This window comes from Accipiter gentilis, chromosome 10 (assembly GCF_929443795.1).
Source record: "Accipiter gentilis chromosome 10, bAccGen1.1, whole genome shotgun sequence".
Taxonomy (NCBI): Eukaryota; Metazoa; Chordata; class Aves; order Accipitriformes; family Accipitridae; genus Astur; species Astur gentilis.
This window is the reverse complement of record NC_064889.1, coordinates 10,120,022-10,136,655: the sequence shown is the minus strand read 5'-3', so window position 1 is coordinate 10,136,655 and position 16,634 is coordinate 10,120,022. Positions and strand designations below refer to the sequence as shown.

The 16,634-nt window shown below is 37.3% G+C and overlaps 1 protein-coding gene across 3 annotated transcripts in view; it reads left to right on the top strand.

Moving 5' to 3' along the window:
* CGNL1 (cingulin like 1) overlaps positions 1 to 16,634 on the top strand; it is a 71,174-nt gene that overhangs the window by 35,939 nt on the left and 18,601 nt on the right. For all 3 annotated transcript variants that reach the window (XM_049812659.1, XM_049812658.1, XM_049812657.1), the window contains 2 exons: positions 11,353 to 11,559; positions 11,873 to 11,977. In XM_049812659.1, the coding sequence (XP_049668616.1) occupies positions 11,353 to 11,559; positions 11,873 to 11,977 (312 nt within the window). The remainder of the gene's footprint in view (positions 1 to 11,352; positions 11,560 to 11,872; positions 11,978 to 16,634) is intronic.

Here is a 16,634-nt window from a genome sequence, read left to right as displayed (position 1 = left end):
GAGTCAAGAAAGCCTCTGAGCAAAACTGTCCTGCAAAGTCCTATTTGAGTTGGATTGGATCACATCTAAACAAGACAAAATAAATCTGTTTTATCTGTAATAGTCATTTCACCATTGTGAACCTTATTCAGCCGGGACTATTTCAGTTAGTCTGCGTTGGGAAGGGGGGTTGTTTGTCTGTGGGTTTTTTTTGTTTCTGAAAGTTGGCAAGAGCCTGTGCAGTCAGATATGTCTTTAATACCATCAGAAGGATCTCTAATCCTTATCAGCAGAAGTCAGTATATGTATGTTCAGGTGGTTTGTCCTGTGGAAGTGTAGGTTTGTTTGTGTACGTGTGTTAAGTGTTTGAATGTGTAAGTCCTTTCAGTTGGGTACAATGTGAACACAGAACTAGTTAATATTTTACTCTAGTCTTTGCAACAACTTCTGACCTTGAAAAAACTGTTAGTATAAGCCAGTTAACTGGGAAGATAATATGACATTGGTACAGCTACTGGTTGAGAGGTTATACTTATACTTTCCTGGCTCTGGATTTTATAACTGTGGAAATGTTAGGTCATTCCCCTATATTGGGAAATTTTGTTTAATATGCTCTGTGTAAAAAAAAAAAAAAAAAAAAAAGGGGGGGGGCGCTGTGCATTCTTATTTTTAAAATGTAGGCATGTAAATCTTTCATTACATCTCATAAACGAAAAACTAAAAAGTTTTGGAAATAATATTAAGAATACGATATCGTTTAGATCAATGAAAATGGCCTTGCAAGAAAACAAGTCTTGTCTCTAAACTGGCACAAGTGAATAATTTTTAACCAGTTAATAGAATGGCTCTAGCTGAAATGGAAGGAAAGATAGTCTGACTTGCTTGTAAATTTATGCACTTGCTTACTGAATAATCTCTTGAAGTACAGCTGAGGATTTAAATTGGTTGCAGTGTACCTCACTAAGAAATAAAAACACGCTGACTCTTTTAATAGGTAATGGCAATGGCTAACTTCTAAAGGCGTAGCCACGTGCTGAAGTAGGCTAGGCCTCATTTTGAGATGATGGAACGAATTAAAATAGACAGTGTAAGGTAGGAAGGCAATGAGTAAAGCTATTTAGCCTCTTTTCCAGAAGCTTGGGGGAGGGGGGTTGTTTGGGGCAGGGGAGAAGTTGGTAGTTTAATGCTTCATTTTGCTTTTAAGGAGTTTTTGCATTCCCTTTTTTAGTGGTATGAGATTTTATTATCCATGCTATCCAGTGTTACTGTGTTATTCATCCAAGGGCTTCCAAGTGCTTTAAGAAATAGTGTCTGAGGTTAGAATTGCCTAAAAGTACACAGTGGGGAAAAATACCAGAACTACAAACAGAGCTACAAACAGAAATAAAGACCTGGTTTTTGCTTTCATAAGCTTTAAAACTTAGATGACTATACCTGAATAATACTGATTTCAGAAGCTCTCTTTACTGAAGAGCTAGTAAGGATTACAGTTCAAGGGCTGTGCCTATGTTGAGACTCACTATGTTTGTCTTTTTTCCTTGGGTGTCAGTCTTTGGGTGTAGGTTGGTTTTGGTTTTTTCTTTCTTTGGAAATCATCTGCAGGTTACCTAGGGAAATCAGTGTCTAGTTGTTTATTTAAACTTGATTTGTTTATATACAAAAAGGAGAGGAAAAAACAATAGAAAGGGATTTGGTATCTGCATCACTGCTAGCCCCTCAGGATCATCTGAGGGAGCTGCGTAGATCTGAATCCTTGAAGCCACATGAAACTTTTTACATGTAGTTCAAGAATTTAAACAACTGGTCCAGTATCAACCTAAAAAGGTGGCCCATGAGACTTTAGAGTTGGTTTCAGCAGACAGTATCTTCCTTGATACCCTTAAGTGTTCCACACCAGGAACAGAATGAAGTGAGCAGCCACACCGTTCCCTTTATTTTGTAAGGTTTTGGAATACTATCCTCATAGAATCATAGAATGGTTTGGGTTAGAAGGGACCTTAAAGATCATCTAGTTCCAACCTCCTGCCATAGGCAGGGACACCTTCCACTAGACCAGGTTGCTCAAAGCGCCATCCAGCCTGGCCTTGAACACTTCCAGGGATGGGGCATCCACAGCCTCTCTGGGCAACCTGTTCCAGTGTCTAACCACCCTCACAGTGAAGAATTTCTTCCTTGTATCTAATCTAAATCTACCCTCTTTCAGTTTAAAGCCATTACCGCTTGTCCTATCACTACATGCCCTGGTAAAAGTCCTTCTCCACCTTTCTTGTAGGCCCCCTTTAGGTACTAAAAGGCTGCTGTAATGTCTCCTTGGAGCCTTCTCTTCTCCAGGCTGACCAACCCCTACTCTCTCAGCCTGTCTTCATAGGAGAGTGTCACTTACTTTGATTCCACAAATATGAATATGGAAAGAATATTTGAAAGTCTGTTAGTTCCATTTAAAAAACTTCTATTTGTGCTTTAGCTCATTTTGAATGGAGATTTATTCTTTAGATTTCTACTTCAACTATGGCAATTAAAGGACAAACAGTTAATTGGTTGAATTCAGTTTTACTCAGTTGAACTTGGTTCTGAAAGGAAGTGTAAAGGTTTTTAGAAAAATTGGCTGAGTTGTGCCTGATAAATGACGAATCTAGCCAAAATTTAATAATTCTAATAAGCTGTGAATGAACTACTTGGCTTCCCCTCACTTCAGCTCTTTCTGTATTTTGTAAAAGGACTCTAAAGGTCCTGTGCTGTGCAGTCACTGCCAAAGGGGAATTTCACCAGCTGAAACACTGAGGTCAGCCAAAACCATTTTTTAATGATCAGTTACACAACCACTCTCATGTCTTTGCCAGTGTTGAGGGTGTGGTAAAAAAAGGTGTGGAGCCACAGAACATTTTCTGCATTCCTATTCAAGAGATTTTTCTGCTGTATTCAGGTTGAAATAGAATATTTCATTTGCATCTCAAGGACCCTGTTCGTATGTTTTCTCCAGTTTCTTTGGGGTTACACAATAATGAGTGGTGGGAAGGGTTTTGATGCCTTTTGTACTAACTGAGCTTCATCTCCGATTCTTTAGATCTGTTCACTGCTTGCACCAAAGTTGAGTAGAGTACTGAGTAGAATAGTATATAATTGCTTTACTGAGTTTTTTGCAGCAAAGCAGTTGAAACAGTATTTATTGCTTTATTTAAACTTGGGTTTGACTAATTTTAATATATTTTAAAATATTTCTGGACACGTATGCAACTATATACAAGGACACAAACCCAAACTTTATTAGAATCATTTCTTGTTAAGCAAAACATCTGAAAGGAGCAGGATGAGAAGTGAGGGAATTGGATTTCACTGCTGAAGTTACCTTGTGGGAACTCCCTTATGGAGATTAGTCCCAAAGCTGAAAACTAAATGGCGCATGCACATGAACTCCAGCACCTGTGACTTTGTGGGCTCAGATAAGCAGATCTGCGCTAGGTAAAACTTTATAAATCAGATGTACATACCAAATCCAATAGTACACATATGTATGTGCATGCATTCTCTCACTTTCTTCTCATCCATCTGGTATGAGTTAAAAGTAGTTTTGTACTCACTTAAACACAATGTTAGAATATTTCATTTATCAATGTTTTTCAGACTTTGGTCTGTTCCTACACTCAATACATGCTATTAAAAACTTCTGAAGAAAGAATTTTATTGATTGTTTCACAAACTTTAATTCCTTTTCTCAGCATAACTGCAAGCTTATGAGTAATGTTATTACCTGTATTAAGCATAAGAAAGTAAGAGGTAGAGTGATTACTGTCAAAAGGATCCATTAGTTGTGCATGTTCAAATTGAGGTGTCTAGGTTAACATAAAGTTAACCATTATATAGTCCTTGATATATTCAGGGTACAATTTTTGCTGACTTTTGTTGCAGCTGTGCACTCAAGACTTTGGAAACCAAGCCCTAGTGCTTCAAATCAAGCACAAAGGAAATTAAAGAGCATGCAGTTATTGATCCCCTCTGGAAAGTTTTGGTTGAGTGACTTGCCTCAGGAGTTCTTTGGCAGAGACAAGAATAGACTCCAGTTCTCTTGGGCTGTATTTGGGTACCTTAGCTATTGAATTATCCTTTCTCTTACTGCCTCACTTATTTCTGCAGCACTGCTTTATTTCTGCAGCAACAGCCTCTTTCACTGTAAATTCTTGACTTGTTCTCAGGCCAATTGACTCATCCTTTAAGCTTCAGAATTAGAACGTATGAGAACTATTAAAAGATTTCAGTGGTGATTGACTGCCATAGATTATTTTCCTCCATGTATGATCATTTTTTTGTGATCAGAAACTGATTTTTTGCAGTGGACCTTTCTTTTAGGATTTGATAACTTTAGTTCATGGTGGTCTGGTCCACTGCTGGGTTAGTAAGTAAACCTACTGCATGTGCACTATGGCATAATGACAATGTCAGAATACAGAAGTTTAACTTCAAGCAGTCACAGAGGACTTTGTATTGTGGGACCTCATCATTACAGCTATGTTTTTTTTTCTTCTGGACAGGCTTCTTTTTCTTTTTTTCAGCTTTGTTCAGAAATTTGCAATCTGTTTCCAGCTTCTTTTACCTAACCTCTACAACTTAAGTCTGCTGATAAGTCTTGCTGAGTCTTAAATCATAAGTTTAAACATGATAAAATTTGAGAAAGCACAATAAAATATTTCATGTATTCAAAAATAATAAATCAGAAGAAGGTATGAGTGTGTTTAAGTAGTCTGCAAGGTTGTGGATATCAAGAGGGAAGGTATTATTCCTTCAGAGATTGAAGAGATGGAAATCTGAATGTGAGACAAGCTAGGAGTAAGGAATACAAGGCACTGAATGCCCTGGAGACAGAGTGAGGACAGACAGATTGAAAGGAACGATGAAGCAAATGCAGGCAAACAGATGTAAGAAGGAAAATGCTATAGGGATTTTACCTTACATAAATATAATTCCATAATATAATATAGTAAAAAGTTGGTTTACTAAATCATACTGCTACAACTAGCAAGTGGGAGTAAAAAGAAATAAGCATGTTTTATATATCATAGTGAAGAAACTGCAATCTTGGAATTGAGATATGTTAATTTTAAGCTCCAAAGATCCCACTTCAATGCTTGATACAATTCCCCCCCCCCCCGCCCCCCTGTTTTTTGGGGGGGGTTGGGATTTTTTGTTGTTTCTTTTGAGTGTTCTTTTGGTTTTGGGTTTTTGGGGTTTTTTTTTGTATGGCAAATATGTCTGAATATACAGTATTTTATTCTAGCTTTTGTCTTCCAGATTCTTGTTTAACCAGTTTTGTCTGTTATGTGCTCTGTATGTGTTTGTTGTGGTTTAACCCCAGCCAGCAACTAAGCACCATGCAGCCGCTCACTCACTCCCCCCCCATCCAGTGGGATGGGGGAGAAAATCGGGGAAAAAAGAAGTAAAACTCCTGGGTTGAGATAAGAACGGTTTAATAGAACAGAAAATAAGAAACTAATAATGATAACACTAATAAAATGACAACAGTAGTAATAAAAGGATTGGAATGTACAAATGATGCACAGGGCAATTGCTCACCACCTGCCGACCGACACCCAGCTAGTCCCCGAGCGGCGATTCCCTGCCCCCCCCCACTTCCCAGTTCCTTTACTAGATGGGATGTCACATGGTATGGAATACACCGTTGGCCAGTTTGGGTCAGGTGCCCTGGCTGTGTCCTGTGCCAACTTCTTGTGCCCCTCCAGCTTTCTCGCTGGCTGGACATGAAAAGCTGAAAAATCCTTAACTACAGTCTAAACAATACTGAGCAACAACTGAAAACATTAGTGTTATCAACATTCTTTGCATACTGAACTCAAAACATAGCACTGTACCAGCTACTAGGAAGACAGTTAACTCTATCCCAGCTGAAACCAGGACAGTGTTTATGTACATAATCTCATTTCAACTCTCTGAAGAGGCTGATCCACAATTCTGTGAACTAAAGATCATGTTATATTAACAACATGTTTGTTAATGTTTCATGTTCAACTTCAATCATTACTTTGTGACCTTTACCTGGTTCTGTTACCATGGGTTAAATTTATATAAACTTAGTTAAAACGATTGCCAAAACTTTACCAACATCTCCACATATTAAAGGTAGCAATGTAAAAGATTTATGAATGGGTACTGACAGGAGTCAGTAATTGATGTAGTATCATTAAACCTTAAGGACCTTTTGTTAATTCACATTGTTTATGTACAGCACCATTACAAATAAGTCATGTGTGGACTGAAGGATGTGGATCCACAGCACAATCTGTACATGTGAGTTCTCCCTGTCTGGTTTTCTTCCTCATTGGTACTTAATTAGCACTATAGTGTTCAGTTACCCTTCTGCTGTCATCCTCATCACTCTAACCCACTCTAATGCAGTGCTTTTGCAAAGAGCTTTCAACTTGTTTTTTGAATGTGTGAGCCAGTCACTGAATTTTAAATGAAAGCTGTGCCTTCTTGCTCATGTAGACAGAACCAAAGAGAATAGGATTACTGCTGGCTGTTAGCAAATACCATCTGTTGTACAGTTTAAACTGTCTATGCAGTTGCCACTTTCAGTTTTAGGCTATGAAGTGCAATAATTGGCATTCAAAATTTATCAATGTACATAGTAACTTCTCTGTAATTTCAGTGCAGTAGTTTTCATTTCTTCTACTGACATGTTTTATTAGGGGAATTTTATACAGAATATAGTGGGCCATCTCTAATGGCAGAGTGGTAAATTTAACATATAGTGTCAACATGAGTAATATTGCCTTCTAGTTGCTTCGGGCTGGTTGAGTATACAGCCTGTGGGCTAGGGTTCCATGCTCAAAGGGCGCAACAATCTATTCTGCTTCAGCAGTGTCCATGTATGATTTGACAGCTGCTAGCCTGAACTTTATGTAACTTCAATATATGGATTAGGATCTCTCTCCACCAGGTTCTCCCCTAATGGTGTTGCTACAAGGTCTGTCAGAACTACCTTACAGTGCTTGTTTCCTTTGCATATCCTTTCTAATGATACCTGGGCTCTTTTCTATCATGTTCACCTGTCCTCCCAAGAGAAGACCTAGAGGGAAGGTGGAAAGTGATGTGGCGTGCCAGATAAGACTAACAGTGGAGAATAGGAGAAGGGAAGAGGCACGGAGTTTTATTATACCCTAACTTTCTGTGGCAGTATGCTACAGGATATGTCATGTATTGCCAAGTGCTATTATAATCCAGAAGCGTCATTTATGCCAGTGAAGAGCTCTACATGCAATTCTGATTACAACGGTGATAAATGAATATAGGCTTTTTTTCTATCTAAACCCAGCTGTGTAATTTGACTCTTTGGAGAAGTGAAGCTATGTGTGCTATTTTCTACTCAACATCTAAATTGTATTTGTGCAGTTTGACTTTATTTAAATTTCACTATCAAATTGAAGATACTTGTGTATTGTTTTTTCTAATATCATCCTGAATGATAACCTGAAGGTGATCTTCCATGCCTTATGTGTATAGTAGAACTGTGTAAGGTAAACTAACAGGATAGATACTCCTTTGTTTCTTTTCAGTCTTATCTGAAACAAGTTGAAAAGATGTTGAGACAATAGTGTACAGACAAATGTGCATTGTGAAGAAAATTTCTCCTACTCTCCCCAGAAGATATGTAAGAAGAATGTCCACTCTCCAACTACAATACAGTAAAGCTCCCCATACATACTGAGAGTTTTCCTACCATCTTGAAAAAGAGTGTGTCTGTGACTGTATATACTTATTGTTGGTATTTTTTTAAAACATACTCCTTCCAGGTGAAAGAAGGGAATTTTGTACTCAACATGTTAGAGAATTTGTTTGGGAACGGTTCATTCCTGTGAAGGTGTAACCCTTGTAATGATGCCAGGGTCATCGGAGACCTGTGGAGATCTGCTGGTTAAGTGCTGGTCACTCAGGCAGCTGGAACTTTAAGCAGGTTGTACTTACATACCCATTTATTTCCAAGATTTTAAATCAGGTTAATAAGGATAATACTTGTAACTTGCCCTCTATATTTCTCTACCTTTTATATATATTCACCTAGCATCTTGCTTACTTACTGAAATATGTAGTCAAAAAGGAGAGAGAATACCAGTTTAGTTTTTAGTGGCTGGAACAGTATCCTAAAATACATACTGCAAAAGGCAGACTGGTACAGATCTCCAGATACGACTGCATGAGGGTAGGATGAACTTAATTTTGAACCTGTTAAGTATATACATATATGTATGTATTTATGGGTATATTTATGTATGTAGATCTGGGGGTTTTGTTTGGTTGTTTGCTTTTGTATGTGTGTGCATGTGTACTTCCAAGTAAATAATGAATGCTTCCTGTGTTGGGAAAGTAGAGCAAACCATAATAGATGAGATAGTGGAATCTTCAGGTACAGTGTGGGTCTGCTGCAGTCCTCTTACTGTGCAACCCTGTGTAGGCGGTTGGATGAAAAAGAACAGACAAATCAACATTCCTTTCCCTGAGCTCCCCAGCATGCCTCAGCTGCTTTCACTCAGCTCCAGAAAGAGGAAATGAGACAAAACAGAGCCACTGGTGGAGTACTTGCTAATTAGTAAAACTGCTGTATGCAAAAAGCAAAAACTAAAGGAATATATAAATGCTATTGAAATTTTAGTATGTGAGAACTTAAAGCATCAACAGAGATTTATTTCAGAGCTTTTAACTAGTCGTGTACTTAGAAGAACAAGTTTTTTCAGTATTTTCAAAAGACCAGAACTTGCCAGCCTGCTTATGCTGCCAGTTTTTGTATAATAAGTTCATTGACCCTGTAGACAGTCTGAGTGTTTTCTGAGTTACCACTTTATCAAACTAATTTGCATGATTTTAAAGCTGTTGCTTGCTAGGAAATAATCTAGTGAGGGCGCACTTTGTAAACACCCTTTTATATAACTTTGCTTATTCCTTTTGGGGGTGGGGAGGGGAAAATGGGGAGCTACAATCAAAAATAGCGTAACTGAAAAGTGATTTTCATGCTTTCATAAATTATTTCACAAAACAGTTTCTTACCAAACTACTCTGTAGGATTTCTTTTGTTTTCACCCACATAAACACAATTTCACATGCAAAAATGTTATGCTTCAGTAATTAATGTCCTATTAATTAATTACCTGTTGTCACCAGATAATGTAGAGGCCAAAGGTATAAATGGATTCAAAAAGGATTAGAGAAATTTATGGATGATACATTCATGGAGGAAAAACAGTCAGAGCTGGGAGTGTTTAATGGAGAAAGGATTGCCCTGTAGTTGTTCTTCCTCTTTTTGTCCATAAACATCAGCTATGGCCCCTGGAGAGAATACTGGTCTGGATTGACTCCAATGTCTTTTCTGGTGTTCTTACTATTGTTTAAGGTCTTAATGTAGAAGGCAGTGGGTCTATACATGAGAACCAGATCTTTGTACAGAGTATTGCTTTGTATCAGACCCTGAATGCCCAAGAGCAAGAAACACAACTTACATCTCGGATTCTTTGATGTTCTTTGGAGTCAATGAAGAGCAAAGACAAGTCAATAAAGAGCAAAGATTAAATCCTTCTAGCTCTTTACTCCACAGAATTAAATGTTTACAAATACATAACTGGTCTATGTTATAACAGTATAGATAGTACAACAATACTATACTTCCACTCTTGGTTTCCGCAATAAATGGTAGGACGTTTTGGAGAGGGTGAGTGGTGAGACTAAGGTGGTGATTAGCTCTGAAAAGTTATATGCTGTAGCCAGTTGCCCTGCCAGACAAATATCTATCACCACGTGTGATAAATTGTGATGAGTAGTTTATTATAATTTGTCTTTGTGCTGTATATTGATTTGAGTTTCTGAAAAAATACAAAGTGTATCTTTTTGAACACAAGTTGAACTCAGTAGCTAAACTCCTTCCATCTGCAGGCAGTAACTGAAAACCAAGCAGAACGTCTACTGAGTAAGTAGAGCCCCAAGTGTGGGTCGTATGATATGCAGGTAGAGCTGCACCAATACCATGTAAGGTACTTCTAGTCTATTGCTTTTTCATGCCTGATCACTGTCTGCTTTTCTGTGCTGGCACAGCACTTTGTGGCACCATGTTTTGAAAAGGATTGGGGCTTTTTTTCCAGTAACATCCTCCCTCCCCCCCCCCCCCTTTTTTTTTTGTGTCAAGATCTCTTTATATTTATCTGTGTGTATCTATATTACAGTTGATCCTGTTCCCTGAGTTTACTCTGCAGCCCCACAAATAGTTGCATGGATGTAGAGTGTTGTATATTAGTGCTTGGAATAAGCAGTGGAGTGAGACTGCCTAAATTTGGTGTTTCTGTGGAAGACACTCTTCATCAATATGTTCTTCCTTAAAGATCCATATGGCTTCTGATGTCTGTTAAGTTTTTTAGATTACTTGGAATTACCTAATAATGGGATTTGGTAATGAAAATATTATAGGGCAATAAAGAGGAAGATGTTAAGGTGAAAATATGTGATGGCAGGCATGAGACTGTTCAGGTATTGTATGTTACTCTAGCACATATGTATGTGTCATGCCCAGCCAGCAACTAAGCACCATGCAGCTGCTCACTCACTTCCCCCCCCCCCCCCCCCCCCCTTCCCCGGGATGGGGGAGAGAATCGGGAGGAAAAAAAAAAAAAAAGGTAAAACTTGTGGGTTGAGATAAGAACAGTTTAATAGAACAGAAAGGAAGTAAATGATAATAATAACAATGATCAAATTACAATAATAATAAAAAAAGAATTGGAATATACGAAACAAGCGATGCACAGTGCAATTGCTCACCACTTGCTGACCGATGGGCAGTTAGTCCCCGAGCACTGATCCTGCCCCAGGCCAACTCCATCCAGTTTATATCCTGGGCATGACATCACATGGTACAGAATACCCCTTTGGCCAGTTTGGGTCAGCTGCCCTGGCTGTGTCCCCTCCCAACTTCTTGTGCCCCTCCAGCTTTCTTGCTGGCTGGGGATGAGAAGCTGAAAAATCCTTGACTTAGTCTAAATGCTACTTAGCAACAACTGAAAACATCAGTGTGTTATCAACATTCTTCTCATACTGAATCTAAAACCTAACACTATACCAGCTACTAGAAAGAAAATTAACTCTATCCCAGCTGAAACCAGGACAGTGTGCCTGAGGAAAAAAAATGCTCCTTGTGTGGTCTTTCACAGTAATATGAATAATAAAAATGCATGGTTGTAATGTATACAGACTCGAAGTGAAATTCTTTGTTGACATTTTGATGTTATATCCTAGCTATATTTGCTGTGGTGTCATGTGAAACTTCTGTTGGAAAACAGCATCAATTGTTACTATTTTTTTAAACATGACATAATTTGTTTTCACTAGAGTGCTGCTGTCCTTGCCAGTGAAAGAAACGCTGCACAAGAGATGCGAAATAGTATAGAAAATCAAGTCACAGAGCTGACTAAGGAAAATGAACAGTTGAAGAGAACAGTTGGTGAGCTAGAGAGTAAAATTGAAGAGTTACACAAACAAATTGATAATATGAAAGGAGAAGAAAATTCAGTGAAGGAAAAAATAAAGAGATACGAGGTAAGTTAAGAAAACAGGCCCCTTAAGTAGTCTCCTTCCTGTTTGCAAAGGATACATTGTAGAACAAAAACCAACAAAGAGGAGAATGGGCAATGTCATTGGAAAGGCTAAGCAGAAACCAGCAGGTTGTCAAGAAGCACGATGCAGTTTGCTTATGTGTATAGGAAAGATTTCCCCAGTGTACAACCAAGTCACAGCTTGGAACTGGGGAGATCAGTGACGGGCCAGAGTGAACATACTTTATAGCTCAGTTTACTTGTCAGATTAAAGGCCTTGCCACTATTTCTAAATGTATCAAATCGTATCATTGCAGGAAGAGAAGCAACAGTTAGAAGAAGCTTTGAAACATGCTGAAAAGGAGGCAAAAGAATTAGTAGTGTTAAAAAGTTCTATGGAAAGTCAACTAGAAGATATGCAGGTAAGAATGAGCAATTTGGAATATTTGAATTTTAAATTTCCTGTTTGTTTACCTGAGTCACCATCGCTTTCTGCAGAGTAACATCGCATTCTTTTTGAAGTATGCTTTGTTTTATATTCCAGACATCACTGTGATGTTCAAATGTTTCCTGAAAGCATAGGCATAGCATCATCTAATTAAAACTATTTTCTTGTTAAAGTGGTCCTTCCCCCCCCCCCCTCCCCCCCAATGAGTCTAGCAAAATTACAGGGAGATGAATCACAAAATAAGGTGCCTAAGGTTTTATAAATCTGTTTATTATTTTGAAGGGTCATTCAGCTCTGGTTGTGTGTAGGTATTTACATGTAAAAGAATAAAAAGCTGTACTTGGACATAAATAAAAATATTGGTAGTAGACAAATATCAGGAAATTGGCTTCTCTTTTTTACAAACCTGTTTGTTGTCTCTGCAAATGTTGCATGAAACTGGTATATTTCATCACAAGACCAGAGAAATTTTAACATGTATCACAAGGACTTGCAGCCTCTTAAAACTCTGTATGAAGTCCTCTTTCCACCTTGCTCCTTAGTCTACTCAATATCCAGGAAAGGATATGCTTTCTCCCAGATTAGCCCAGAAATTAATTGTGTGGAGAATGCATATACTTCAGAGCAGCAGAGAGGGGTGTTGGCAATATTGTGTATGAGTAAAGTTGGAATTATTCAGATGGAATGAAAGTTCAGATCTGTTTAGTAAGGAGATGAATGTCCTTAAATCTTAAAACTCTTCTTGTTTACATCATATTCTGTATCTGAAAAAGCTGCAAACATAATCTTTCCTCTTTGTAATTCACCTTTTACATGTAGCAAAGAAGCATCTATTTCTGCAGTATAAGATAGTTTAGAATGCTTAGTTTTGCATCTAGAAGCAAAGTTTTTAGATGATTCTATCAAGTCAGACTCAAAAGTGAAGTACATGTACATTGCTAGCGACCCTTTTTTAATTGAACAGATCGTTTCCCTTGTTGTCTTCAACAAAAATTTTACATTACTGTTCTGAAAATCTGAAAATGAAACTTGGCTATGAGTGGATGGTAAACCAAGGGAAAATAGTGTTAACCAGCATGTTCTCATTGCTCAGTTAATTATGGTAAAAAGAAAAAAATAACAACAACAAGAAAATACTACTATGTCTTTAAAATGGAATGTGCTTCAACAATATAAGGTTTTAACAATATAGGTAAGGAAACTTTATTTCTACAAAATTATGTTTTTAAGCTGATGTTCCTTGTAGCTACATCAATAAGTGTTTTATCTGAGGCTTTTGATTGGGTGTTTTTCTTTTTAAATCTGTTTACCTGTTCAACCTCACTGATTCTCCAAATTTGCTTGTGTGTATTGCTCATAGCCTGCACAATCACAGTAGATGGCCCATTGCTCATCATTGGCTTCATTTATCACTGTTTTCTAAGAACTCCCTTCTATCACAGTCTGGCTTGACCTTCCTGCACAACATGAATAATGCACCATATGCATCTCCTGCATCTCGCTTAGCTTTGGGTCAAGATGCTTGAAAAGTGTGTTCTTTCTTTTCTCTTTACGCATCCTTCAGGGCATCATGCCAAGTAATGCTGCCTCTGGTCTGCGTCTCCAAATTCAAGAAATTTAGGAAAGGTGATAGATAGAAGAGACTGTCTTGTCATTTTATTCATAATTTATGACTAATTTGTAAATCAAATTTAATCCCCTTTCCGATTCTGAACTCTTCTTGTCCACCGGATACCAGCACTAATGGACTTCACAATGTAATCAGTGGTCCCTTTTGTTTAGAAAAATTCAGCCTTTCTGTCTTTAGATTTTTCCTTGTTTTAATGAATAATGTTGTGCAGTAGGCTGATTTGGCCTTGTTTTACCTTTGACAATTTAGATGACAAACTTTGGCACGGTAGTAATGCTTATCACAGTGGAAACTTAATTCCTGACTGGCCCATCTTGCTTTTTACATAATACAAATTACTTTTAATGGTGGACTAGCATAAGAAAGACAATGACAGTATGAACAGAATTGTAACAGTTACTGTAAACATAGCCAAATCTATTCCTCCTCCATCCCAGATTTTTACTCAGAAAAGTTAAAGCTGGAATACCCTTAATTATTATAAGCAATTTATTTTAATGCTTTTGTCTAAACCCAACCTCAGTATATATTGAAATTTTCTTTATGGATGGTCAAGCAAGTAGTATTTTTTGTAGTGTCTCATGCTGTCTCCTCTATGTAGTCCACTGTTTCAAGAAATGAGATACATCTTAACATTTTTGTAACATTGAGAAGACTTTTGGAAGGTGCTTGAGAACTTTCTTGGGAAAGGAAATAATACAATTATTATGCACCTTAACCATAGCATGGATGGTATTCCAATATATTAAAAAGTATCAGGTATACCAACATTATGAATGGTAGTGCCAAGTATTCTGTGCTTTTTAAACTTAACAATCAGAATACAGGATCCTTTTTGGTGGAAGAATATGAAACTTTTCATTGTGGTAAATAATGGTAGGTGCATAGAAATAGTGTTGCAGAGCACTCAAGTTGAAATATGTTCTCAATTTTCAGTTATCAGTTGAAAGAAATTATTAACTTTGTAAAGAGAAGATGAAACTAATTTTTTAAGAATAAGGAAGTATCACAATAATCTTATAGGTTACTATGAAAACAAGTTACTACTTTTGTTTTCCTCCATTTTGTTTTCTTTTCTTCTCTGGGTATGTGGAAATGTGAGTGTGTTCTATTGTTATTTTATGGCTCCCTGTCTTCTGGACCACTGTCTGTCCACCAACCTGAAATTGAGAAATACTGCTGTGGAGTTAGCCTCAGTTGTGCTGAAATAACACTTAAGCTTCTTCACAAAGTAATTAATTTTCACTACAAATTGGCTTTAAATTGGCAAATGATAAACTGTTTACTTGATCTGTGGTTACACTGTAACTGACAGGCCAGCCAATTCCAGTGAAAAGCACTCAAGGATTTGTATATGTGAAGGGGACTCAAATTAGAGCTTATACTTGAGTTGAATTGAAGCTGTCCTATAGGACATCCCAAATTTCAAATATTGAAGTTCAGTATAGTGTATTGAAAGGCTAGATGCTGAGGAAACTGCAGCATTTGGATAGTCAGTAGCAACATTTCCATGGCATCATGTTTTTTAGTACCCGAGTTAAGTGATATAAATGGAAGTTCAGTTGTTTCTAGTATGACATATTAGTCTATCTCAAATATTAATATTAAGCTAGGCATGCTAGTTTTTACCAGTTTTTTTCTCTTTTATCAGCTAATCTAGGAAAGGGAAATACCACATCCTAATTTGTGTTGCCCAGGAAAATGATTGTTGATGAGAAGCTACATGTAATGTGTTATTTCCCCTGAATAATATTACAAGAATGAAGTAGTATCTGTTGTAATGCACGGTTTTTATTAAAACAAAGATAATTTATGTTACAATGCTCAGTTTTCATGAAGAATATATTTACCCTATATCTATGTTACCAAGTTTTCTGCTGGCTACACTTTAGCAAAATGGTAAGGACCTTATTATGCTTTAGTGGTAATTTCACTATTTGAAGAATAAATGATTCTATGGCATAGCTACTCGCTAAATAATGCAGACCATAATGTGGACACCTATTAAATAGATTTTGAGAAGAAAATTATGCAGAGTGGTGGGGTAAGAAAACCACTGTTTCCAGCCAAGTAGAATTCATCAATCCCAGAGAACAATCAGCTATCGCACACTTTTCCAAAGAGAATGGTTGTGCATGTGAACCATCTGATCGTGCATTAAAAACGTGTTGATTTGGTAAGAAACAACACTGCTGTAATTTTTTTTTTCAGTCTTGTACTTTATATGTACCCAGAGAAGCCTTTGCTTTCTCCAGTCACTAATAAATGTGATCACGGTAGAATCTTTATTGGGTCCAGGAAGTGTTTAGTCTTGTGATTCTTATGGCATATCAGGTGGCTCAACAGATTCTGATGCATCCCAAGAGGGACATGGGCATGAGACAATTTAACAGATGTGGGGGGAATGAGTGCATGAAGCACCTGAACTTCAATTCCCATGATACTCTGAAGCAGCACTGCCACTGTCAGTTTATTGTTGAACTAACTAAAAACAAACTCAGGAAAACTGCAAGTTCTCCTTGGAACAGGTCAGTTATCTAGGAATTGCACATTCTATTAAAATAGTTATTATCACAATTTCACACCACTTTCTAATTTTTAGTAATGTACTTAGTATTTGTTTTATCATCCTTCTTGGTAACAAACAGTAAAAATATGTTGATGAAAATATGGAGATGCAATACATGAAAAGAACAGATTTTTCTTTTCAGGGTGCCAGAATATAACTCAAAGGAGAAAAAGCTAAATTTCAGTCTCTAGCATCTCAGTCTGCTACATATCTGAAAATCAGGCAAAAGTTAGCGTGACCTGATGAAAGTGAGGTGATCCACTGCTTGCATCAAGCCTGCTATTATTATTTTCCTTCACTATTGTAATTATTCATACCTGTTATTACTTTGGCAATTATCCGAGTTAGTAGATGAAATTTCTTCACATATTAGTGATTGATTTTTTTGTTTGGTTGGTTTGGGGGATTTTTTTGTTGTTGATAATTCTGAAG